This window comes from Mya arenaria, chromosome 4, assembly GCF_026914265.1.
Source record: "Mya arenaria isolate MELC-2E11 chromosome 4, ASM2691426v1".
NCBI classification, from domain to species: domain Eukaryota; kingdom Metazoa; phylum Mollusca; class Bivalvia; order Myida; family Myidae; genus Mya; species Mya arenaria.
Window position 1 is genome coordinate 69,001,697 of NC_069125.1, and position 27,957 is coordinate 69,029,653.

At 34.6% G+C, this 27,957-nt stretch overlaps 2 protein-coding genes across 2 annotated transcripts; one reads left to right on the plus strand and one right to left on the minus strand.

Moving 5' to 3' along the window:
• The first annotated feature begins 1,559 nt into the window (after positions 1–1,559).
• LOC128230624 (ankyrin repeat domain-containing protein 13D-like) lies at positions 1,560–16,133 on the plus strand. The gene is made up of 14 exons (XM_052943065.1): positions 1,560–1,726; positions 3,568–3,703; positions 5,167–5,291; positions 5,696–5,741; positions 6,428–6,481; positions 6,833–6,922; positions 7,213–7,396; positions 8,751–8,817; positions 11,481–11,639; positions 11,860–12,139; positions 13,595–13,756; positions 14,060–14,157; positions 14,352–14,428; positions 14,658–16,133. The coding sequence occupies exons 1-14, from the start codon at positions 1,631–1,633 to the stop codon at positions 14,884–14,886; spliced, it is 1,803 nt and encodes a 600-aa protein (XP_052799025.1). The 5' UTR covers positions 1,560–1,630; the 3' UTR covers positions 14,887–16,133.
• A 1,103-nt stretch (positions 16,134–17,236) lies between these two features.
• On the minus strand, positions 17,237–27,919 carry LOC128230626 (actin-related protein 2/3 complex subunit 3-A-like). Its single transcript, XM_052943067.1, has 7 exons — positions 27,838–27,919; positions 26,103–26,199; positions 25,807–25,883; positions 19,793–19,861; positions 19,465–19,591; positions 18,992–19,086; positions 17,237–17,728 (listed from the first exon to the last, which is right to left on the minus strand). The coding sequence occupies exons 1-7, from the start codon at positions 27,841–27,843 to the stop codon at positions 17,666–17,668; spliced, it is 534 nt and encodes a 177-aa protein (XP_052799027.1). The 5' UTR covers positions 27,844–27,919; the 3' UTR covers positions 17,237–17,665.
• Positions 27,920–27,957: the final 38 nt, after the last annotated feature.

Below are 27,957 nucleotides of genomic sequence, written 5' to 3' on the forward strand. Positions count from 1 at the left end.
TTTATAATGTTTTTAAACATTTTTTTTTAATTTATTCACTCATTGGTCTTAAATTTGTTAATAAATACATGATTATTAGTGCTCAGTATGACAATGATCTTTAATGTAACTGAAAAATCCCATGAAATTCCAATGTTAAACATCAATGTATTTTTCAAAAACAACCTCGGATGTATGCCGGTAGTCAGTTGAAGTAGTTCGTATTTTTTTTAAATTATATCGTTAATTTAATTTAGTGTTTTAGAGTTGTGTTAATTGATCTAAGTTTAAATTGATTACCAGTGAAGTGTATTATTGCAAACATTATTAAGATTTTCAAGAGTAAAGACATAAAGTTTAACTGCTAAATAAAATTACTACGCGATCTACTTGCAGCGGACTTCTTTTTGAGTATGTAAACCGTCCAAATACATCCATTTTGAAAAAAATGGCCGAGGCGCTCCAAATGTCATTAGAGTGGACATAATTCAATCGGAACATGTTCGGCCTTTTCAAAAGCTTCCTCGAGATGGTCGAATAATAGGGCATGTAATTTACAGCAGACAAAATAGTTTAGGAATAATACACTCTGCGGCAATGAATTTTTCCAGTGTGATGGCGGAAAATAAAACCATGTAATCTGGGGTCGGTTGTGAGCCTCGTCCGCATTTTTCCACATAAGCATACCGTGTTTTTGTAAAAAAAAGTTATTGACTATATATTTATATATCTCATTGACAAATGTTTATTGAACCAAGGTTTGATGTAGGCTGAGGCGTAAATTAGGGCCGTAAGCTAATGACCTGTTCCCGTCCCTGAGCACCGAAATTAAGAGAGAGGTTTGGGGGTACTCCCGCCAGAAAATTTTAACACAATTTCTACCTAAAGTTGGTGAGTTTGGGGCGCACTTTATGACTTTCCTTTTCGTATGTTGAAATAAAAAGTAAAATTGGGGATTGGGTGGGGGTGGGTTCGCATATCTTTGAGAGTAGGATTGTGAAACATGGAGTTAAATCCAGAAAACAAACGTTTTTTTTGTGTGAAGCAGTCATTGATAACGTCGCCCTGTAAGTAATAATTTATTGGTAAAAAAACCCTTCAAAATATCTTATTATTTTATTCAATATTCTTATTCTGTTTATGACAGGTGCACATTGATAAACTATTATGACTGCTATTATACGGACGCGTGTCAGATATTAGCACCTCTCCCTCGTTAAGAACATATATATGGTCTAATTCAGTCCATTACTATTCCCGGCATCCATTCCCACAACGTCTGCGGAGTGTGATTTTTTCCTTTCAGTGCAGTACTATTCTGCTTGTCAGGGTAGATCACTGCGTAGGAGATTGCCATTCCCCGGTTTCCAACATTCCAAAAAAAGAACCGCGTTTTCGCATTTTAATGTCGTTATGCGTTGAAGATACTTTTAATTTTCACGGTAAAATTCTTTTACAAACATACATATTTAAAATTATTCACCTTGTGGAACAACACTATGAACAGTATTGCAATATTTGTTATAATGTTTATTGTTGATATTTTACGACATCAATTTCCCTGCCATAAAACGTTCAGGAAGAAAAAAATGAGTCAAATCTTATTTACAAATCTGTAAACCAAGAAGCTTTCGATCTGTTTAGCAAAATCATGTCTCTTTCTTACATAAAAGAAGACTATCCTTTGCATTTAAGTGTATGGAATAACAGTTTCAGCAACTTGGATAATGAGTTGCAAAGTGGAGAGGTAAATAAACAACAAAAACTTTCACTAGATCACTTATATTTATAAATATCATACTTTTTCAGGCGATACTATTTCGCAGTCTCTCTTTGTAAAGTTCCTGTCTCATAATTCCCGGTTCATGACTTATGGCCTTATACCACAATTCATGTTGTTGTTTTTTTAAGTTACCAAACATGTAGTCCAAATAATTGTATGTTGACAGATTTTTTTAGATTTTTGATATGGCAAATCCTTCACTTACAAATTGTTTAGTATCAAAAGTGGGTAGTTGTTCCGATCAGGATTCAGGGTTAAAGCATATAGCGTCTATAAAATATCATAAAAACAAGAAATATTACCAGATAATGTTATTTTACATTAGTTCCGTACACAAAAAATAAATATCCAACTTATAATTATGAGTTTGACCGCTTTTCTTCATTTCATTCTGTCAAAACATAACGATATATACATGAAGGGCACCTGCAAGGCTTCAGGGCACAGTTTTAAATCGCTCCGAACATTTCGGCCATGGCCGAGTTGTTACGATTGTGCAACGAGGTCTATCTCGAAGCTTTGTCGGAGGAGGCCGAGTTATTACGATTGTATCGAGTTGTTCCCCTTCGCATAATTGTTTTCTGTGTCAGTCAACTTTCGTTTTATTGGAAAGGTAAACAACTTGTTTTAATGCATTAAATGCTTGTTTAGTGCAAAATAACATTTCACTTACATGGTAAAATATGAATATAACTCTTTATGATCAATTTCAACCATAAAATACTTCACTTAAAACAATTTCAATATTTTTAAAACACCCCCGTTTTTTGCACATTCCCGTTTAGACGTTAGGGATTGGAAGAATCCAGTATTACACGTCTATTATTTTGGACTAACCAAACATGATGAATAAAATCTCATAATGGAAACCGTGTTGAATTTGAAAGATAAGTGAAAAAAACGATATTTCTACCTCATGTTATGATAGTTGATCACTGATTTTTTTTTAGCATTCACCAGTCATTTAATATTTTTGTGTCCTCAGCTATTAAACACATGGTTACAATCTAGTCTAAAATAATAGACGTGTTATACGGGATTCTTCCAATCCCTAACGTCAACAGATTTTGAAAAACAGACACCCCAGTAAGAGATTGCATAAATGACCTGGGAAAGGCCCTGTAGTATACGGTGGTGGAAATTAGCACAAGCCCTCAAGCCAGAGATTAGTGAAATGCCTGTTAATGTTATCCATTAAGAATAAAATTCAGATTATATCCATTTGTTTTTTTCGAATGTGTTTATGTTTTTTGTCAATCACCATCTACAATAATGAAAAAAATAAGTTTTCTCTGTATTTGTATATGACGATAGTCGCGATTCATCTTGGTAATTTCTTTGATTTAGTAACTGTTGCCAATCTTCAGTTTTCTTCAATTTCCACTCTACTATTTTAAATTCAACTCAAAATGTGGAACTCTTATTAGATGCTTTCAGTATATGAAGTTGAAACAAGTTCAGCAAGATATTAATAATTGAATTATGGGCCCATACTATATTCATATTTGCTTGTTGTTGATTGCTTGTTGTTGATTTTTGTTAGATTTTTTTGTGTTGTTGGCTCAGATTGTGCTGAAAAAACAACACCCCAAATATTTATCTTTTCAAAGAGGTTGTTTCCTATTCAGTTATTCAGACAGCCTGCACATCTTGTTTGCCATAAATTTAAGTATTACAATTATAGAGTCATGGAAGATAAAAATAAGTGCCAACTTGTTGGACAAGAAGTTCTGTGTTCAATTCTCTGTCAGGTTGTGATGTTCTTTCTTTTGATTTTACTGACCCATATCTATAACATTTTCCAGCATGACATAGAAAAGCTTGATCCTCGAGGACGTACGCCCCTGCACCTTGCTGTGAGTCTCGGCAACATTGAGAGTGCACGTGTGCTGCTGAGACACGGAGCTGATGCCAATATTGAAAACAAGGGTTACTGGTCAGGTAAAGATGCCATTGATCAATCAAGTGATGTGACTGTGTGCATGTATTTAATTTTGAAACTTTGTAACAATCTTTAGATAATTAAAAAGGATATTTATCTTCGACCTGTTCTCTTGCATGCCTTACACATGGTCTGTTGACTGATGTTCATGATTTATTAAATAAATTTTTGCTTTGCGAATAATAAATGTAGGACAATAAAATTTAAAATAAATGATGGTCTTAAAAATGATTATTACGTGACCTGTCAGTCAAGCTAGCTGCTCAATAACCGATTGACCAATCACCCTCCAGATAAGGCTGGGCTTATCAGTTGCTATCCGGCTATCTGCACTTAACAACAGTAGTGTAATTAAGCTGTTTTCTATATGTATGTAATACAAAATGGCTCCTTCATAACTGAGAGAAAGTTTAGACATGTAAGGAAAGTCAAAGTACTGATGACATTTCCCCATAAAGCTGCTTTTTTACAGAGTGACGATTTTGACAATTTGTTTTTAAAGCCAATTTTTGTTTAAATGTCTGAAAACCAGTTATAAAAATGCTGACAATAGATCAGATTTAGATCTGTTGACAATAGATCACAGTTTTTCACATTTATTTTTTAAATTGATGTTTAATGGCTTTAATGTGCGTAAAGTGTTAAATCTGAAGCATATGCATTCGTTTAAGTTTGTTTAATATCACATAACTTCTGATCACAAATAGTATATAATCATATAGATAGATAAAAACAATCATCTTTGTAAATGAAGCAAATCAAAGTATAAAACATTGATTATGACTATGATCATTTGTAACTTTGTTACTTGTTATAAAAGTTTTGCGTTTCATTTAATATGGATATTTATACATTGAAAGAAGCATTAAGGTAATTATATCAATAATTATAATTCATTCAACTTGTATTAAACAAGCGATTGTTAATGGAGAAAGGAAGAAAAACAGTGAAACCCATTGTGTTTTGACATTTGTTCTGAACAATCATCAATTTTTTGTTGACTTTCGTAAAAGAAATTATTTTAAAAAAGCTACTGCCTTTCTACTGTAACAAAATTCAGTTAAAGTTTAGACATAAACTTATTTCAACATGAATCATACATTGCATCAAGCTAATAATATTGAACTAATGATATACTTGCTTTAATTGTAATGTTTTACCACGTTCCATGCTTTTATCTGATTGTCAAGTATAAATTCTGTGTGATTATCATCTGCTTCTGCATACTTGTCTGAGGGCCCTTGCCAGGGTTCATGCGTAGCCTTTTTTGATCTTGATGTGGTGTCAATTAAGTAGGCAGATGGCAAGAATATGCATTACATTTAGTTAAAAAAAAACATATTTGATATTATTCAGCAAGATACTTATGTCTGCAAAAATCTGAGGTTAAACTTACAATTAAACAACACATTCTTCCAATGAAGTATATCATGTACACTATCACCTGTTGTGAATGATGCAGTACTCCATGAGGCCACAGCTGCGGGGGACCCAGAGTTAGTCCAGCTCATCCTGAAGCATAGAGACCACCAGAGGTTCACAAAACGCTCTGTCGGTGTCCCTGAACTCCTGCAGAAACTCAAAGAGGTACACTAAACAGAAAAAGGCTGTTTCTAGGCTTTATGCCTTTTTTTTTTTATTTAAAATAGCAATATCAGTGTTGTTTTTCTAACTATTTCTCGGAATGGCCTTTCTGATTGAGAAAAAATGCATCATTTTTTACTAAAATTTAACTTTAATTGGGATTTTTTATTTTACCTAGAAATGCAAAAGAATGCTTTAGAAATAGATATAATAGGTAAAAGAATGTGATCATATAAGTTTTCTCAAGAATACCACTATTCTTTCATACAGAAATGGTTTCAGCCCGTATGTATTTGTAAACGAAAACCAGTTAATATAATATGACAAAGTTTTTTTTATGAAATTTGCTTATTAATTGCTTTCTTCCGTGAACTCACAATTGATACACAATATATTAACTATTTCAGTCCCCGGATTTCTATGTGGAAATGAAGTGGGAATTTGCAAGTTGGGGTAGGTAGAAAGACAGTTTTTTTTTTAATGAATTATTTGATCAGCAGGTAGAATAAAAAAGAGAAAACATATACTTCTATCTAATTTGGATTACTATTTCAGCTTGTTTGTTTAATGGATGAAACAAGAGGGGTTTATTTTTTTTTAAGCCTGCTTGATTACATATACATATATATATATATAATTATTACTGAAAGACACAGTGCATCCCCACGATATACAAATTAAGGAATAATTGGTCCTCATGAAAGTCAATGACTGTAGGACAGGAGATGTGAGCCAAATGAATGACTGTTTTTGTGATAGCCATGGTGTCTTTATCAACAGAGTAGTTGGGAGCATTGTGCAAAAAATTGGCCATAACTAAACAATTGTTCAAGGTATTCAAATAAAATCTAGTGCATATGTTACAAGAGACAATATGCACATAACTCCGGCTTAAATAATTATTGAGTTATGACCCTTGTTTAACTGATAAAAACAAGAACAGATGAGTGCTAGTGTTTACTCTGGCACTCTTCTTTAATTGTACAATTTGATGAGAAAAATTACATGCTGCATTAGCCATTACTTTGTTGATGTGTTATGATGACAAAATCAAGTGTCCAGCAAGCTTAGGAGGTTCAAAATAATTAAGATATTGAAAGCTCATTTGCAGTTTGAAACGCCATTTTTATTTTTTTCAGTTCCACTGGTATCCAGAATGTGCCCCAGTGACACATACAAGGTGTACAAGTCAGGTATGGTCTCACTCTAGTTCATCATTAGACAACGTTTTTCAGCATTGCATTTTTGGATAATGCAGTCATCGTGTCTAAACTGTTCAGTATTACTGCAGTCTGCTGTCATTGTGGTTCATTTTGATGTTTAAGCTCTTTTCAAAATCCTGGACTGAAATACATAAACTGGTAGTATGGTTAATAATGATTTCTCCATTTTGCAAATAAAATTCAAAGTAACCATATTTTTAAATGCTCCCATATTACTGAAATTATGCTAAAAAATGATACCTGTTCAGGTAAACTAGAAATTATTTAAGTATCTGATCTAACAGACTGTAATGACTAACTGCCTAGGATTGTGTGTTGCAGGTTCAAATGTGCGAATTGACACAACCCTTCTGGGCTTTGACAACACCAGCTGGCAGAGAGGCAGACGTAGCTACGTCTTCAAAGGAACAGGTAATTTTAGCAGTTAAAATCGGGCCATGCTTCTTATTTAAAATAACGAGAGGTACAATCATACATAACTACATTTTAGCATGTCTTTTTGCAGTATGAAAGAGGTTGAAGTATTGTTATTGCACTAGTGATGTTAGTAGGATTAGCTGAAAAATATGTAATGTTTGTCACATACCAGCAAATAATGATCCATTTGACTATGATAGTTCAATAAATTATTATTCGGACTATGTCACATGTTACATAAGGAGATCATTCATGTTTGTTTTCTGCCCCCTGCTTTACTACAGGCAACTCGGCGACGATGATGGAGATAGACCACGATAATCAAGAGGTGTTTCTGGAGACGATGCAGCTGCAGGTTGACCCGCCAGAAATCGACTCCATGCAGCCATCTCCCGAGGCTGTAGCTGCTAGGCTTACCTCCCCTGTTGTCACAACGTACCTTGATACAGAAAAAATTGCCTTTGAGAGGTATTGACATTCACTAAGATAGACAAAGGTTATTTATAGGGATGCAAACAAATATTTGAATATTCGATCGAACGTTTGATATTGGAATGTCAAAATCAGTATTTGAATGTTTTTTGTTTGATATTTTTTTACACCTTTGCCTGACACTGTTTTGTATATATTAGCCTGTCTTGTTTTTACAACGATTTATCCCTAATGCCAGAGGCGTGAACGTGATGTCATTATACACGCGTCATATGTTAATCAGGGACATTTTGTCGGGACTATAAACGGTACCCGAAATTTTTGTATTAGACAAGTGACATCAAACAAGTTTCAATTATTTTCGGTAAATTTTAATGACCATGCCAATAAAGGATAAACAAAATCAACCGTCAAAGTGGTGTAATGGCTGCCAATTAAGCTTTGCAATATTGCTCAAAACGCCGCAATGATATGATTGACATGTGCTAGTCATGTGCTCTTAACTATTTTCCATGTTTCATTATAACATCAGCGCTTTGAAATGTAACTGTATGGAGCATTTTAGGACATTGTTGTACAATAGATGAGTAAAATATTCAGGGTAATTTTCGTTTAATTATTTAAATAATTCCTGAGTAGTTTTTTTTTTCCATAGTTATATTTAGTAGAGATCAATCCCAGATTGAGGCTGCGCGTCCTACAGAATTACCATCCGTTGGTGCATCATGACATTCAACGGGGAATTCATGATCATGGCCTTGTTAACAAATATGAATGGTGTGGAATTTAATTATTTGGGATTTTTGTTTGTTCAAAATCTATTGCTTTTTGTTGGATTTATTTAGTCTAATTTTGGCGAAAATAAGGGTCTCGTGTATTCCGGTTATATCAAAGTCCCCGGCTAATACTGTAGCGAACAATAACATTAGTTTACTACATTTCTTAAATATTCATTTTGGTTATCAAATATTCAAATATTCGATCCAATGAATTACCGAATACGCGAATATCAATTTTGCCATTCGTTTGCATCCCTAGTTATTTTTTTAATAGCAGAAAATAAATACTGAGTGGTTTATTTTTTTCTGAGAACTCTATTTGTACATTTAGTAAAAAGTTGAGGAAAACTGCAATCCTATATTCATCTGATAATCTTATTAACAGATTAAGACTGAATGTTTATTTTAAATCCATATTTTAATAAAACATGGAAGTTATGGATGTTTCAAATTTTCATAAAACTTCTTGAATTTTGATAATGTAGAAAGCCTTTTTGACCTCAATTGATAGTGTTTCCTTTTGTATTTGTCTCTGAAAAATATAATTTATTTTTGGTTGTATTTCAAATGTTTATAACAGAAGTAATATTCTATGTACCTATTGAACTCAGAAACAAGTCTGGCATTTGGGGCTGGCGAAGTGACAGATCAGAAACTGTTAGTGGAAGAGATGCTAAGGTAAGCTTAATGTAAAAATAATTGTCTCAAGTGCATCTAGCAGTATGGGAAGTTCAAACAAACAAAAACATTAAACTATTCATTGTAATGCCTGTGTGTGCTGAGGGCTATTCCATTTAAACATATAAACATATAACCAAGGCAATTTTTTCATCATATATGGTAGGGTGTCTTTTTCACTAATTTGCATCTGTAGGTGGTTGCCAAATTGGGAAAATTGCTTCTGATGAGGGGTGTCGAAATTTAAAAATTAAATCGCATATGACGTAAGGGTGAAAATCCCTTCAGACCGATCTAACAGTTAATTCGTGTTACCTCCCTTGAATTGTTTATACTTTGCGGAATACTTCTGTTTTGTTCCTTGATAGCAACTTCTCAATATACCATAATCCTTTGCGGCATAGGAACTTCCGGTTTCTTTTCGGGTTGAAATGAAGTCTAATAACAACGCTAAAATCGGATAAATTACCACCCCAGGTTTGTTATGAATTATATTTTCTCATTATATATGGCATTTCAATGAGTTTATAATACATCATAGAGATATGATATGCATATCGCTTGACAAACTACCTAGACAGGAGGTTGTGGTGGGTGGGGTAAACTGTTCAAAAAAATATATGCTGTTCCTAATCTTATTTGATTATTGTTGTTGTTGATTTTAAATCAAATAGACGAAACACTTCTGCAATTATTTTCCCTTCCTTTTTATTTACAGATATGATTCAAATATGCTGTTATTATGTTTTGAGAACATTACTTCCATCAATCACCATTAGAATTGGTATGGCTGCTATAGTACACCCAGGACTGCAAGCGGATAGTGATGGATAACCAGTGGTGGTCGACAGGCTACTGTTGGTTGGACAGCTATCGTTTATTTGACTGCTATTTTGGTTGGACCATGAGTGTTGGTTAAACACCTATAGATAGTTGGACTGTAAGTGTTGGTTTGACAACCGTTGTTGGCTGGACTGCTGGATGGACAGCAAGTGTAATGGACAGCTAGTGATGTTTGAACTGCAACTGTTGGTTGGACAACTATTGTTTCTAGATGGCTATATTTATAGATTGGACCACAAGTGTTGATTCAACAACTATTAAGTGATTGAAAGTGTTGGTTTGACCACAAGTGTGGACAGCAATTAATAAATAGACCTCTTTTGTTGCACAGATACTGTAAATTGGACAGCGATAATTGGTTGGATTCCCATTCATTGGTTGTGTTTCTCAGACTGTTTGTTTTATCTTAGCCATGATCATTGAAAGTCATATAATCTGTATAGAATTATAAGTACTTATTACTAAGTGCTTATTTATATTAATATTATTACAGGTACAATTATTCAATAATAATATTCATAATGCGCAACATTTTGTTTTATAACTTATAAACAATAATTTTACAAGATCCTTTCAATAAATTACAAATCCGTACAACCATGTTGTGTTTGTTTTCCAATTATTTTTTTAAGATAGACACATCAACTTGTTTCAAACATGATAAATATGCCATTTAATTTTGCACATCATACAAAGAGTTCATGGCACAAATTATAATATTATTCTTATCAAAATTAATGATATAAGAAGTGTTACAGTTGAATCATTAAATTGTATTTCACATCAATTTCTAATGCGTCATTAGGTTTGATGAGATCTCTTTGCCACTTTGAAATCAGGGTCAAAGTCCCTTGAAGAAAGTGCTTTTGCCAATTTCTGAGAAAAGGTTAAAGGGTATGTTCAAAAAAGTTAAAATCAAGTTCTGTTTGACAAATGGACTCGAGATGTGCCATGTGATTCTTCCTATAACGGTAAATCAATGATTTCAATGTATCTGCAGCATTAAGATAGTTTAAAACATGGTGACTATAGAGTGTAAAATTAAAATGATAGTAACTCTTCAAATCTTGTGAATTAAAACAGAAATGGTTCAATATCTGTATCATCATTTACAGCATCCATAAAAGCCTAATGTATGATCAGTGAATTAAATTTTTTAACCTTTTATACTTGTAAATTTTAAATCGCTTCTGAAGGGGGTTATTCCGAGTCTATAACAACAAATAGAGGTAGGACCCACAAACGGTTAATTTCCTTCTGTAGGGGGGAGGTCTAGTTCAAAAGTGCCTTCCCCCCGTGGGGTATATGTTTAAATGGAATAGCCCTGATATGTTAACTGTACAAATCTGGTGTGGATCGAACACATGTTCCCTTTCACTAAAAAGCTAGATCTAAAGAGACAGTATAAGTGCTGCCTGAAGTGCAAGGTTCTGTGGGTTTGAACCACACCAGATGCATATAGCAATACTAACAATCTGGTACAATTTGGTTAACAACTTAAATATCTCTTGTTGCATGATGAACCTCTATGTTATTGAAAATTGATGGTCAAATTTGAAAATAGAGAGGGAAGTTTTTACCAGGTATTTCATGATGTGTGTTGTGGCACTGATACTGTCTTGCTATTGATCTAGCTGTTATAGTAGTATGGTAGGCTGACCGCTTAAAGTGTGAAAGGTTGTGGGTTTGATCCCAACCAGATGCACATAATGTAGCAGTTTATTCAGTCTGTGACATAAAGCTTACAGTTATGTTGATAAATTTATGTTGAACATACAATACTGATAAATACACAAATCTTAACTTGGCTTAACCTTTAGGTGTTCAGTGCGTCTAACGTTGAGCTGGTGACGAAGACACGTATGGAGCACCTACCCGAGGCAGACAAGGAGAAGTGCAAGAAGAACAACAAGTCGCCCATAGAGTCCTTCCTCGGGGTCGCAGAGGAGCACAGCAAGACACAGTTGGCCTTTAACGGGGTATAGTCACTTTTAAGGAATTTATTATGGTTTTTTTTAATACTTCACAATGTTAAGTTTAGTTTAAAGAGTACAGATAACAAGTTTCTTCTATTTTGTAATGCTTTTTAATGAATTCTGTATTATGTAAACTATGACATGCTTGAACTTCTGGAGGTGGTTGTCATAGTATGTGTGGGATGTACAGCTGTGTTTTTACATGTACATATATCTTTTTCAGGACGTTACATCATCATCCAATAATCCATGTTCCATTACACCAGAGGAATACTTTGACAGTTCAGTTGACCTTGGTGAACGTGATATAGGTCGACCCCGTGATCTGACCTCTAAAACCCAGAAGTTTAAAGCTACATTGTGGTTGTGTGAATCCTATCCTTTGTCTTTACAAGAGCAAGTTGTGCCTATTATAGACTTAATGGCTGCTAGTAATGCACATTTTAAGAAATTGAGAGATTTCATTACCCTTCAGCTGCCGGCAGGATTTCCAATCAAAATAGGTAAGCAAAGTTGTTGTTTTTTTATGATGAGTTCATTTCTCTTCAGGACAGTTTACTTCGATTTGCAGTTTTTGAAAGGCGAAATATTGGTTCTTCTGTACAATTGTTTCTCATATATTTAGCATGAAAGTGTTCCTTAATTATTGTATGGAGTAAAAACTTCCATTTTAATTAACAGGATTTTAATTAACATAACCAATATTACGTTTATCTTTTTCTTTTTCTTTTTTGAGCCTTCATTAGCTGAAATGAGGAATATGCGTTCAGTTAATATAAGTTTACTAATATATTGAAAGTTACATTTCATTTTGATCATGGTTTGGCGTGCTAGATTTAACCATGTGTACATGTACTTACTGAATATATCTTATAGCTTAATTAGGGGAATTAAAGACAAAGTCTTTTTTGAACTTTTCTGCTCAATTCAAATTGATGGTTTATAAGATATTTATTTGTTTTTAAATTGTTGCAGCTACTGAAATAACTTGAACAATCCAAATGAAGAACATGAGTTTAGTTCCTTGCAGAAAGATCTGATGATGAGCCATATAGAGTGGAATAATAACACTATATGTTGTTTTAATGGTGTTATTTTGGAAATTCAGTTGAATGAGCATAAGCCCAGGTTGTAAAATTTGCAAGCATAAAAAAATCTCATTATGTCCCCCTTCGAAGAAATGGGGGTATATTGCTTTGCACATGTCGAGCTGTTCGTCAGTCTGTCGGTAGACCAAAATTGTCCGAATGATATGATGAAAATTCCTAGACCTTTTGTCATCAAACTTGACATGAAGGTTGGTTCGGACTAGTAGGTGACCCCTATTGATATTAGGGGTCATCAGGTCGAAGATCAAGGTCACAGTGACCTTGAACGCAAAAAGCTTGTCGGTGTGATTACTTGACAATGCCTGCACCCATAGCCCTCAAACTTGACATTTTGGTTGGGGTGACTATTTGATGACAATATAGATTTTTAGGTCATAGAGTCAAAGGTCAATGTCACAACTCATACTGGTCATTAAAATGACACCATATTTACTTATTCCCTTCTGCTAAGAGGGAACATTATGAAAAACTTTACCTACTATCCTCACACTTTGAATGGTCATAATCTTAAAACAGCCTCAAAGGCATACAATGTCAATGACAAATCTGCTGTCATACATTTCAGTCCATGCATATTTCATTCAATTTGGGGGGGGGGGGGGCATAATGTTTGACAAACATCTCTTGTTTAAATTTGGAACCCCAGCTGTATATCGAATAATTTTAATTGGACATGTCTGTTTGTAAGATGGAACGATTGTCAGAAGGAGTCCTTCATTGGGTTTTCCTCAGATTCTGTACTGAGTGTATATAAAGCATATAATTTAAATCAGATTGTTATTGAAATAACTTTTGTGAATAGGATTTTAGTACATGGAGCAAATATAAACAGATGTATGTCTGTTTCAGAAATTCCATTATTCCATGTATTAACTGCAAAGATAACATTTGGAAACATATTTGCGAGTGATTCGCCAGTGCAGGGTGTGTCGACGATAGAGGATGCAGGATACATGTGCTGTAGTATCGAGGATAACTGCTTCGAAACACCACCTGGATACTCAAGACAAGGTATGGACATAAGAATTAAACCAACTAAAGCTCTTTTGATGTGTTTCAGGTCAAAATTTATCAAATTAATATGATATTATTACCATTTTGAAGCATTAAAAAGAGTTAAAAATGTTAAATAAATCAAATTGTGTCATACTTATATCATCAATGATTTTGTTGATAATATTTGCAGAAGAAGTAAACACAAGGTACTGTATATTTGGCTTTAAAATTCTGGGTTTTAACATGTGTGGCAAAAAGGTGAGATATGTTCAGATGGTAATGTACAGTTGATGAAAATGATGTACAAATATGGTATAGGTGACGTCCACCACCAGCGTTTCCAGGATGAAGATGATGCGCTTCTCCAGTTTGCCATACAGCAGAGTCTCTTGGAGTCAGGCTCAGAATCCGATCAGGTAACTTTTCAGCCAAAAAGTTAATCTAGAGTTTGCAATGAAAAGAGATTATAGTTTATGTTCCGCCATTAAAAGGCATTTTTACCATAGATTAATCTAAATGCTCTGACAAATTTCAGATAATTTATTTAACCTGTTCAATGCATCATTTGCATGGTATTCTGGCATTAGAATTTTTTTATATGATATTTAAGGTGACATTTTACGAGGCATTGGGACGATCCAATCCCCGCATCTCAAGAGTACAGGAAGAGGAGAGGCTGCTTCAACAGTAGGGCTAACACTTTATAATTTACCTTTCATTTCAGCATTAAATAATTTGAACAATGAACACTAGTTGGACACTACTATGACAGCCTCATTTTGATCTTTAAACAGTTAAAATTTGAACTCAATTCCAATAATTTTGATGTGCGCTTATTCAACTATGTTTGCTTCAAAAATAAGTATATACACATCCATTATATGTACATGTGCTATAATTTATGGTGTACTTTCAGGGCAATAGCTGAGAGTATAGCTTTGCAGTCTGGCATGCCGCCTGAGCCGATCCCTGAATACTCCCCAGATGAAGAGCGCAATGATGTTTCCCCACCCTCAGGCCTGGATAACCAGATGCGGGTTGCTCTGCAGGTGTCAGAACGGGAAACTCGGGAAGCGCAGCGTCTACGGCTACAGGAAGAGGAGGAACTGAAACGAATACTGGAACTATCACTTATTGAAAAGTAGAACTGCGGTGGAGATATCAAGATATCACAATGTATCTATATCATTTGTTCTCAAAGTCTGGCTATCCTTGTGTCTGTTTATTCTAGCTTTATCCCGATATTAAAAAAATGCATGTACATCAATTACATTTTATTTTCTCTTGAAGTGGAGAGAAAAAATACATGTTAAAGTTGTCTAGTCAGAATAAGTGCTATATCTTAAGATTTTTTATCATGATACATGTAAATGCTCCTTGGCTTGTTCTAGCATCTGTGAGTATTACTATACATAATTAACCGCAGAATTTCTGAATAATTATTAAAAAGGAAGAAGTGTTTGCTATTGTGATCCCTTGTAGAAATAGCACAAAAACATTCTTGAAATTGTGGTCAATAATAATCCCACGTTTGTAGTGAAGTATGCCTACATATCCTCGGACATTTTGTGATTGCTATTTCTTGATTTGCCGCCTAGTGTATACATGTATGACTAAAAATATCCCTTCAGCTGTTGTTAGAATGTATTAGATAAAATGGCACTGATAAATGCATTCCATTCTGTATAAACAATACACTGTGTACATGTGTAGTCTAGAACATTATTTAGTTTATAATGACAGGTTAACTTGTTGCATAAACTGTAGCTAGCCATTATGTGGCTTTCTTGTATGTAAGTACACTACATATTCCATGAGGAAGCACTTCGAAAGAAATGTGCTTATTGCATTTACCTTCTGTTGAAGTACAGAGCTTCAATTTGACCATAGACTATGAAAACCATGATAATGAAATGAAACTTTATAATAGTGCATTTGAAACTAACTACAACTTTCCGTTTACCAAGGTACTTCACTCTTACCTTAAATATTCAGAGTTATGCCTCTTGGTGAACAGTTACATGTATGTCAGGAATGTGTGTTGGGGATATATGTCGGACTATCACTCACATATTGCAATAACAGTTTGTTCAAACCAAACAAACAAACATGTAGTATTTGCTTTGTAGTGTTGTGAATGTATATTTTTTTATTTCGGAAAGCTGTGTTTCTTACTATTCCAATGCTGTTCTTGTTGTTATGAAAATATGGATGTAGTGTTTGCCTTGCTTTTTATTATATAGAACTTCTTTACAAAACATTTTGAAATGAGCTTTTCTACAGATGAATTCACCGTTACCATATTTTTATGTTGTCATATTTATTCCATTACTATAATTTTAATTGTTGTTTCTGTTACGGTAAAGTGCAAAAATAAATTCAATTTATGTTGTATGGGAGTTGTTTGATATCCTAACACAGACATCTTGTTCATATGGAAGTGCACGGAGATCTTTATTGACATCAAACCCGTACATGTGTTGTTGAACTGATAATTCCTGTCATAGCCAGCCTTGACCTGAAAAAGGTATGAAGCAAACAAAATGACAGAACTGTTTTAAATGCTGAAAATTGGCCATTTTTAAATAACTATCTATAGAAGTTACACATAGCAAAAAAACATGAATAATTCAGGCTACACACCTTCCTATGCTTGTCAATTCTGTAAATTGGGATTCATATCTCATTAAGTGATATAAAATTATAATCAAACTCCATATATCTTAAATATCCTGACATTCACACTGAGAGCATTAATGCAACATTTGGCACACCTACCCATTGTGCACTGCAAAAACTATTCAAGGTTGCCAAGCCGACTCGTTGTTGCTTTAAAAACTTCACACACAGATTTAACCTTTAAGTATGACCTTTTTCTTTTGGTGCACATGAGTTAAAATCTGTGATTCATTGTTGATTCATAACATGCAAAAGATTTTAGCAATTATGACCTTGAAGTTTTAAATATAGAAGCAGAACTTAAATCTTAAGACATTTTTTTTAAATCCAGACAGGAAAATTATTTAACAAAGTAGTGTACCAAAATAGTGCTATCCAAATCAGTATTTTATCTTAAAGGCCATTATAGCCACGTTTTACAAAACACCTTGATGGGAGATTCTTTACATTGAAGGCAAAAGTCATTATATAAGAATTCTCTTTGAACATTATATTTGTTCATTGTTAAATCAAATACTGCTAGTTGTTGTCGAGCCTGGGAGAGATTTTTCTCACACAAACATTACTAACCTTTTCCCTTTTACTAAGCATGCATGTGCCAAAAGAATTGTACCGGTAATAAAGTTTGCATATGTATTGACCATACAGGTATGACATATTTATAGCTGTCATAACAGGTAACTGTATTGACATATTATACCATGTATGAGAATATTGTTCATGATATAATTACAATGTGTAATTGTTTTGCATAGTAATTGTTGGTAATAAATTCAGACAACCCTTGCATTTCAATAAAACAAATCCAAAAGAAACTATTAATATAGATTTTTTATTCATTTTAAGTTATCGTATATACATGTACATGTATGTATGTATGAAAAGTGAAGTATAATACCTAGTAAGCCAAATTTATACAATACTATAGAGCATATTCAGTAAGGCATACCTTGAACAACGAAAGAGGCTGAAATTAAGAAAATCTTTTTTACACTTGAATGCCAAACCATATATGTTATATGAACAAAACAAAACAGATGTCGCAACAATACCTGCTCATTGACACTTTCAGAATGCTTACAAACAGTCATTGCACATTAATCCATGTCTGGTCGGAATGTGTAATATCGTTAGCACTGATAGATATTTTATTCATGAATGAGACTTGTTTAAAAGCAAGTTAATAAACATAATTCGTATGAAAATATCAACATTTCGCAATTGTTCTAATCCTCTTATGATGTTCTAATGGCCAGGAGCTGATAGACTTTTTTCCATGAACTTTCGTTTCACAAAGCACATCCACCACTGAAATGAGTTTGATAAAAGTAGTTAGGACAATGTAAATACATTCCATTTGTTGAACTTCTTTTTTTTTTTTAAATAAGGATTTAATTCGAGATTATTTTAGTAATAATGAACAGCATATGCTCACAAAAAGGGATTGTTTGTTTATCATATCAAATGGTTTTAAAAAATGCCCCCGAATGTGACATTGACCTATGAACAAGGTCAGTACATGAAAAGTTGATCTTGCCTTTACGTGTCAAATGCATATAGCAAGTTATTTTAATTTGCCACTGAACATAAAAAATACCACCCATACTTGACACCCTACACTCTTATGTCCTTATATTCAGCATTCCATTGTGAATAAACACTAAGCGTATCTTTCACCTTAGAGGTAGGGACATTGGTCATGCACGCGACACGTCATTTTGGTATGTCGAACACATGTGGCAAGTTATTTTAAAATCTGTCCATACAAGAGAAAGTTACAGCCCCGACACGACAACCTTTACTCTATATATTTATATGCAGCATTCCATTGTGAATAAACACTAAGTGTGACCTTGACCTTAGAGGTTGGGACACGGGTCTTGCTTGCAACATGTCGTCTTGGTATGTCGAACACCTGTGGCAAGTCATTTTAAAATATGTCCATACAAGAGAAAGTTACAGGCTGGACACAACAACCTATACTCTATGTCCTTATATATGCAGCAATCCATTGTGAATAAACACTAAGTGTGACCTTGACCTTAGAGGTAGGGACAAGGGTCAAGCATGCGACACGTTGTCTTGGTATGTCTAACACATGTGGCAAGTTATTTTAAAATCTGTCCTTACAAGAAAAAGTTACAGCCCGGACACAACTACCTATACTCTATGTCCTTATATGCAGCATTCCACTGTGAATAAACACCTAAGTGTGACCTTGACCTTAGAGGTAGGGACACGGGTCATGCACGCGACATGTCGTCTTGGTATGTCAAACACATGTGGCAAGTCATTTTAAAATCTGTCCATACAAGAGAAAGTTACAGCCGGGACAAGAGTTATTGAGCCGGACACACGGACAGACGGACACATGGACGTTACGATTTAAATATCCCCACCCTCGGGGGCATAAAAAGAATCATGGTACATTGAACTACAATTTACAAAGAAGAATTATAAAATTCCTCAAGCCAATACTTGTAAAAATAGTTGTTACATTTTTTATCAATGATGATAGTATATTCATTATGAATTAATTAAATACTATTATATGTATTCAAAAGAATTTACCTTGGAGGGTTTATCAGTCTGTGGGTCGAAGACTTTCTCACACATGCGCACACCGACCTCCTGTCTGATCTGCTGTAGGTACGATCGCATAGTTTCTGGAAATTGTTTAATTTTATTGAATATTTAAATACATGAAATATGGTGTGTGTGGGGGGGGGGGGGGTAAATTTGTTAATGAGATTTCATTTTTTCTTCAGAATTCTATAAACATACATGTTCCAAAAAAGACAATGCCGAACAAGACCTGTTCAGTGATAAAGCTATGGCTTTGTGATAAACACTGTGTATTAAAGGGGCACATTATAGGTTGGTGCAAAAACTTTTTTTTAATATTGATGTATTTTGTATCAACCCATAATGTGCCCCATTATAGCTTTTTGATGAAAGACATTCTCATACTGATCATATGTCATTTCTGTTAAAAAAAAATGCTAGCAGATTCCCAATGCACCCACAATACCGAAGGTGTATACCTTCCTCAGCCTTGCTCGAAGGCTTCGCGAACATGGCATTCAGTGGGAACTTTGTCTCTCCAGGGATTGGGTAGTTTATGATGCCCAGCGTGTACATCTCTTTCTGGCCATCATTCTTTGACTGACACTGTACAACATAAGATAAATCAGAAATCTAACAATTTGACAAAAAAAATGAAAAAGATAAAGCCTCAAGTTTAAAGTGCAGCACTAGGAAAGATGAACTGTTGGATTTTATAATGAAAATATATTCCTTCAATTTCAATAAAAAATGTTTTTATGCTGGTCCAAATTTTTAATAAAGTTATAGTAATGTATATCAACTTACCCTTTGTAATTTTTTCAGGCATTCACTGATGTAAAGTGTGATGTATATTAATGTCCTATCAGCCTCACTCTGTAATGATAATAACAGTGTTAAGTCATAATGCTTCTAACACGAAAATGTATTCTACTCCACATACAAAAGCATATGTGCTGTAAACAAATTGATTTTGAAACATTATTTTTCTGGAGACATTATTTAGAACAGGGCCTACCTGAAAAAAATGTTCCTTGATGTTGCATGACTTTTTAAAGAGTTGAGAATTATTATTTTCTTATATACTTGTAACATAATAAGACAACAGCTTGGTCAAAAGCCAAATGTTAAACAAGAGGGCCATGATGGCCCTGTATCGCTCACCTGTAGCTTTGCTAAATAAAGTGAACATTCTGACCTATTATCATAAAGATCCAATGAAAAGTATGGCCCCTAGAGGCCACTCTTTTATTTGTCCCACTGACCTAGTTTTTTACCCCACATGACCCTATCAGTAGGCAATGTTTCAAACCAAATATTTAAGACCTAGTCCTTGTGGCTTCAGACAAGAAAATTTTAAAGTTTTTTCCTATATAAGCCTATGTAAAACTTGTGACACCCAGGGTGAGGCCTCTTTTCACCACAGGTGCACAAATTGAACAATCTTGGTAGCGGGCCACTAGGTTATGCCACATATAAAATGCCAATGTCTTGTTGGTTTAGACAAGAAGTTTTTTGTTCTATATAAGCCTATGCAAAACTTGTGACTCCCCCCAGGATAGGGCCTCTTCTCCCCAGGGGCATAAATTGAACAATCTTGGTAGAGGACCACTTGGTTATGATACATACCAAATATTGAATGCGTAGGCCTTGCATTTTCAGACAAGAAGATTTTTAAACACTTTCCTTATATAAGCCTATGTAAAACTTGTGACCCCCTAGGTGGGGCCTCTTATCACTTCAGGGGCATAATTTGAATAATCTCGGTAGAGAACCACAAGGTAAAGCTACATACCATATATCAAATGCCTAGGCCTTGTGGTTTTAGACAAGATTTTAAGTTTTCACTAAATAAGCCTATGTAAAACTTGCGACCCCCGGGCAGGGCCTCTTATCACTCCAGAGGCATAATTAGAACAATCTTGGTAGATGTCCATAAAGTAATTATACATGCCAAATATCAAAGCCCTAGGACTTCTAGTTTTAGAGAAGATTTGTTAAGTTTTCCATATCTAAGTCTATGTAAACCACGTGACCCGGGGCGGGGTCATTTTTGACCCCAGGGGCATAATTTGAACAATCTTGGTAGAGGTCCATTAGGTGATGCTACATATCAAATATCAAAGCTCTAGGCCTTGTGGTTTTGGAGGAGAATTTTTTTTAAGTTTTTCTTATCGGTTACCATGGCAACCAGAGTTTCGCATGGAATCCATGTCTTTGAACAACTTTGGTAGAGCTTCATGCAAAGAACATCCCTGCCAAGTTTCATCATGATTGGCCAAGGGGTTAAGGAGATGTTGTTCGAAGCAAAATGTTGACGAACGACGTACATCAAGCGGTCACAAAAGCTCATTATGTCACTGCGTGACCTAGATTTTATAGAGATGGTCATTCTGACCAAGTAACATTAAGATTAGGCTTAAGTTGTGACCTCTGTTGTGTTCACAAGGTTTTTCTACTAATTGACCTAGTGACCTAGTTATTGACCGCGAATGACCCAATATCGAACTTGACCTATATTGTTCTAGAGATGATCATTCTGACCAAGTTGAATTGAGATAAGCCTAAAATTGTGACCTCTATTGTGTTCACAAGGTTTTTCTACTAATTTACCTAGTGACCTAGTTTTTGACCTGGGTTGACCCAATATGGAACTTGACCTAGCTTATGTTAAGATGATCATTCTGACCAAGTTTCATTAAGATTAGGCTAAAATTGTGACCTCTATTGTGTTCACAAGATTTTTTTACTATCTGACCTAGTGACCTAGTTATTGACCGCGGATGACCCAATGTGGAACTTGACCTAGATTTTATAAAGATGATCAGTCTTACCAAGTTTCATAAAGATAAGGCTAAAATTGTGACCTCTATTGTGTTCATAAGGTTTTTCTAATATCTGACCTAGTGACCTAGTTATTGACTGCGGATGACCCAATATCGAACATGACCCAGATTTTATAGAGATGATCATTCTGACCAAGTTGCATTAACATTAGGCTAAAATTGTGACCTCTATTGTGTTCACAAGGTTTTTCTACTAATTGACCTATTGACCTAGTTATTGACGGTAAATGACCCAATATCGAACTTGACCTAGATTTTATAGAGATGATCATTCTGACCAAGTTACATTTAGATTAGGCTTAAGTTGTGACCTCTATTGTGTTCACAAGGTTTTTCTACTAATTGACCTAGTGACCTAGTTTTTGACCTGGGTTGACCCAATATGGAACTTGACCTAGCTTATGTTAAGATGATCATTCTGACCAAGTTTCATTAAGATAAGGCTAAAATTGTGACCTCTATTTTGTTCACAAGGTTTTTCTAATAATTGACCTAGTGACCTAGTTATTGACTGCGTATGACCCAATATCGAACTTGACCCAGATTTTATAGAGATGATCATTCTGACCAAGTTGCATTAAGATTAGCCTAAAATTGTGACCTCTATTGTGTTCACAAGGTTTTTGTACTAATTGACCTAGTGACCTAGTTATTGACCGCAGATGACCCAATATCGAACTTGACCTAGATTTTATAGAGATGATCATTCTGACCAAGTTGCATTGAGATTAGGCTAAAATTGTGACCTCTATTGTGTTCACAAGGTTTTTGTACTAATTGACCTAGTGACCTAGTTATTGACCGTGAATGACCCAATATCAAACTTGACCTACATTTTATAGCGATGATCATTCTGACCAAGTTGCATTGAGATTAGGCTAAAATTGTGACCTCTATTGTGTTCACAAGGTTTTTCTACTAATTGACCTAGTGACCTAGTTATTGACCGCGGATGACCCAATATCGAACTTGACCTAAATTTTATAGAGATGATCATTCTGACCAAGTTGCATTGAGATTAGGCTAAAATTGTGACCTCTAATGTGTTCACAAGGTATTTCTACTAATTGACCTACTGACCTAGTTTTTGACCCCAGATGACCCAATATCGAACTTGACCTAGATTTCATGGAGATGATTAGTCTGACCAAGTTTCATAAAGATTAGGTCAAAATTGTGACCTCTGTTGTGTTCACAAGGTTTTTCTAATAATTGACCTAGTGACCTAGTTATTGAATGCGGATGACCCAATATCGAACTTGACCTAGATTTTATAGAGATGATTATTCTGACCAACTTGCATTGAGATTAGGCTAAAATTGTGACCTCTATTGTGTTCACAAGGTTTTTGTACTAATTGACCTAGTGACCTAGTTGTTGACCGCGGATGACCCAATATCGAACTTGACCTACATTTTATAGAGATGATCATTCTGACCAAGTTGCATTGAGATTAGGCTAAAATTGTGACCTCTATTGTGTTCACAAGGTTTTTCTACTAATTGACCTAGTGACCTAGTTTTTGACCTGGCTTGACCCAATATGGAACTTGACCTAGCTTATGTTAAGATGATCGTTCTGACCAAGTTTCATTAAGATAAGGCTAAAATTGTGACCTCTATTTTGTTCACAAGGTTTTTCTAATAATTGACCTAGTGACCTAGTTATTGACTGCGTATGACCCAATATCGAACTTGACCCAGATTTTATAGAGATGATCATTCTGACCAAGTTGCATTAAGATTAGCCTAAAATTGTGACCTCTATTGTGTTCACAAGGTTTTTGTACTAATTGACCTAGTGACCTAGTTATTGACCGCGGATGACCCAATATCGAACTTGACCTACATTTTATAGAGATGATCATTCTGACCAACTTGCATTGAGATTAGGCTAAAATTGTGACCTCTATTGTGTTCACAAGGTTTTTGTACTAATTGACCTAGTGACCTAGTTGTTGACCGCGGATGACCCAATATCGAACTTGACCTACATTTTATAGAGATGATCATTCTGACCAACTTGCATTGAGATTAGGCTAAAATTGTGACCTCTATTGTGTTCACAAGGTTTTTCTACTAATTGACCTAGTGACCTAATTATTGACCGCGGATGACCCAATATCGAACTTGACCTAGATTTTATAGAGATGACCATTCTGACCAAGTTGCATTGAGATTAGGCTAAAATTGTGACCTCTATTGTGTTCACAAGGTTTTTCTACTAATTGACCTAGTGACCTAATTATTGACCGCGGATGACCCAATATCAAACTTGACCTACATTTTATAGCGATGATCATTCTGACCAAGTTGCATTGAGATTAGGCTAAAATTGTGACCTCTATTGTGTTCACAAGGTTTTTCTACTAATTGACCTAGTGACCTAGTTATTGACCGCGGATGACCCAATATCGAACTTGACCTAAATTTTATAGAGATGATCATTCTGACCAAGTTGCATTGAGATTAGGCTAAAATTGTGACCTCTAATGTGTTCACAAGGTATTTCTACTAATTGACCTACTGACCTAGTTTTTGACCCCAGATGACCCAATATCGAACTTGACCTAGATTTCATGGAGATGATTAGTCTGACCAAGTTTCATAAAGATGAGGTCAAAATTGTGACCTCTGTTGTGTTCACAAGGTTTTTCTAATAATTGACCTAGTGACCTAGTTATTGACTGCGGATGACCCAATATCGAACTTGACCTAGATTTTATAGAGATGATTATTCTGACCAACTTGCATTGAGATTAGGCTAAAATTGTGACCTCTATTGTGTTCACAAGGTTTTTGTACTAATTGACCTAGTGACCTAGTTGTTGACCGCGGATGACCCAATATCGAACTTGACCTACATTTTATAGAGATGATCATTCTGACCAAGTTGCATTGAGATTAGGCTAAAATTGTGACCTCTATTGTGTTCACAAGGTTTTTCTACTAATTGACCTAGTGACCTAGTTTTTGACCTGGGTTGACCCAATATGGAACTTGACCTAGCTTATGTTAAGATGATCATTCTGACCAAGTTTCATTAAGATAAGGCTAAAATTGTGACCTCTATTTTGTTCACAAGGTTTTTCTAATAATTGACCTAGTGACCTAGTTATTGACTGCGTATGACCCAATATCGAACTTGACCCAGATTTTATAGAGATGATCATTCTGACCAAGTTGCATTAAGATTAGCCTAAAATTGTGACCTCTATTGTGTTCACAAGGTTTTTGTACTAATTGACCTAGTGACCTAGTTATTGACCGCGGATGACCCAATATCGAACTTGACCTAGATTTTATAGAGATGATCATTCTGACCAAGTTGCATTGAGATTAGGCTAAAATTGTGACCTCTATTGTGTTCACAAGGTTTTTGTACTAATTGACCTAGTGACCTAGTTGTTGACCGCGGATGACCCAATATCGAACTTGACCTACATTTTATAGAGATGATCATTCTGACCAACTTGCATTGAGATTAGGCTAAAATTGTGACCTCTATTGTGTTCACAAGGTTTTTCTACTAATTGACCTAGTGACCTAATTATTGACCGCGGATGACCCAATATCGAACTTGACCTAGATTTTATAGAGATGACCATTCTGACCAAGTTGCATTGAGATTAGGCTAAAATTGTGACCTCTATTGTGTTCACAAGGTTTTTCTACTAATTGACCTAGTGACCTAGTTTTTGACCCCAGATGACCCAATATCGAACTTGACCTAGATTTTATAGAGATGATCAGTCTGACCAAGTTTCATAAAGATTAGGTCAAAATTGTGACCTCTATTGTGTTCACAAGCAATTGTGAACGGACGGACGGACGGACGGACGACGGACGAAGAGTGATCACAAAAGCTCACCTTGTCACTACGTGACAGGTGAGCTAAAAACTTCTCAGTCAGGGCTCTTATTGTGTGTAAATATTTTTGAATACAGTACTAGTTTAAGTCATTAGTTTTATATACCTTAATTTCATATGTCCTGAAGAAAATATTTGCTTTGAAGTAGTATATAGCCTCATCTATGATGTCAAAGTCTGTAGCTGAAATAACAATGGGAAAAGTTTAGCTAGGAAAATCTTACAAACAACATGTCAATAATCAGTTCAGAACTAAAGACTACCTTTACAGCATTAGAATAGTCTGAAGATTATACTTAATGCGACAAAATAAAAATGTACATTACAAATTGTAACATTATAAACCTTTATCATTAGTTTACAATGATTCATTATAATTTCAGTATGTTTATATATACATACTGTCCTTTGGAGCTGGTCCTTTGTAGCTTGTACGCAATGGCAAAAGAGCCATGTTTCCAACCAACTTTGGTGGCGCTGTGAACTTGGAATGATAAGCCTAAAACAGTGTAAAGAAATAAGAATGAGTATAAAGTTCCTTTTTATATTTTGTGAGATCTGTAATTGTAATTCAATAAACTGTTACTGTAACATTCAAGGCTGGTCACCCAGCCATATAGAAACCTAAAGGCTTTTATAGGCATATCACTGATAATGAATTTATAATCTAGATTCCAATTAATATTGGCAAATAACATACAAATTTTTTTTTTTTTCCAAGCATTGAATTTCACAAAATTTAATTGCAGAAAAAGTATTGAAAAAGATCGATTGACGAATTTAATAAGGGTTTCAATACCATATGCATCAATCAAATCACTTTTGACAATTTATACAATGATGCAGCTTTAGAGAATGAGAGAATCACTTTCACCGGTACTTCAGTGATTTTAATAACATTTGGTTCTTTGCCTATGAACACAGCATCCAAAGACCATGAGTTAAACTTAAATTCTTGGACCTGGGTTCTGATCACTGTGAGTTTTTTAACCTTGGTTGGTCGTCACTATGATGGTCGATTGAGATTTAAGGGATTCCTCATATCCCTGGTTCTCCAAAGCAACTTACTTATGTAGCAATCACTTTGTTTCTGTTGAATGTTGCAATGACTTAAGTTATTTTACAATTGTTACAACACCACACTAAATTGATGTTTTGTTCAACGGATTTACCACACCTTTTTTTCAGAAAATGCCAAAAAAAGCAACCAGTGATTTTTTACCTTATAAATTGACAAAAGGACAATAAACACTTTATTGTAGTTTTAAGTTTCAGTAAAAAGATTGATGCTAAATGAGTAGGAAAAAATCATAATGACATCAATGTCAGGTTATATTACGCTAGTGTAATATAAGAAAATAAATAATGGTTGTTTAATATATTCAAAACAAGCAATGTCATGTGAAAAAAAACACTCATTAAATTAATCACTCATGTTGGCAAGATATTACGCAAGGGCGTGTTCTTGTATTGTCGGGGAAAAAGGAGTACCAAGAGGAAACCACTAGTCTAAATCAAACTTGCAAAGTTTCGGTAAGAAGCAAGTGCACTTTCCACTGAGCTAACCACACAACACTTTCATGTAAAATTACACTTGCGGGAAAATTTACTATTTTTTATAATTATCATTCTAAATGATAAATTATGTACGAGAAATTAGGGAGCAGGACTTTTCAACCCCAAGATATTTTAACCCCTTCTCAAAACAAAGACTTTTAAACCCATAGACTTTTAAACCCCTATTTGCCCAACATACAGGTATGAGTATTCATGGACAGTTGGCAAGATGATACATTACTATGTCATGTTGCATCTCACACACTATCGAGTACAACCATTTCCAATTTAATGATTTCTTCTTCCCCAGCTCGTTTTTAACAAAGTTGAAAATTTTTATTTTTATTTCTATTTCCCCTGCTTTCTGCATTTTTTTGGGCTGATATCCAACATAGCTAAAATGGGTGGACAGGCAACAGGAAACTAAAGTTGATTAAAGTATTTCATATCAAAGAAGCCAACTTTAAGTATGTTTTTAGATATTTGAAAAGTGGTGTTAGTGGATGAATTAATAAACTAATTAAATACTTTGGCACAGCTTTACATCGTTTGTAATACTTGGAAATAGTAAATTACTTACAGGCATTTTGCTACTTCGTTGGCTTCCGGGTTTGTCACGTGACAAGCAAGAGTCTTACATCAACGAAAATGAACAACCTTTTATTTTCACCGGTTTTTATATTCACCATAGAAGAAGAGA

Excerpts from the sequence above, each read along its gene's own strand:
- LOC128230626 (XM_052943067.1), bottom strand. Across the intron at positions 19,862-25,806 it reads TCAGGACATATGAAATTAAG|AGTGAGGCTGATAGGACATT; the intron begins GTATATAAAACT and ends TTATCATTACAG. Across the intron at positions 17,729-18,991 it reads AGACTGATAAACCCTCCAAG|TGGTGGATGTGCTTTGTGAA; the intron begins GTAAATTCTTTT and ends AACTCATTTCAG.
- LOC128230624 (XM_052943065.1), top strand. The coding sequence starts at position 1,631 with ATGTCTCTTTCTTACATAAAAGAAGACTATCCTTTGCATTTAAGTGTA. Across the intron at positions 3,704-5,166 it reads AAACAAGGGTTACTGGTCAG|TACTCCATGAGGCCACAGCT; the intron begins GTAAAGATGCCA and ends TGAATGATGCAG. Across the intron at positions 7,397-8,750 it reads GAAAAAATTGCCTTTGAGAG|AAACAAGTCTGGCATTTGGG; the intron begins GTATTGACATTC and ends TATTGAACTCAG.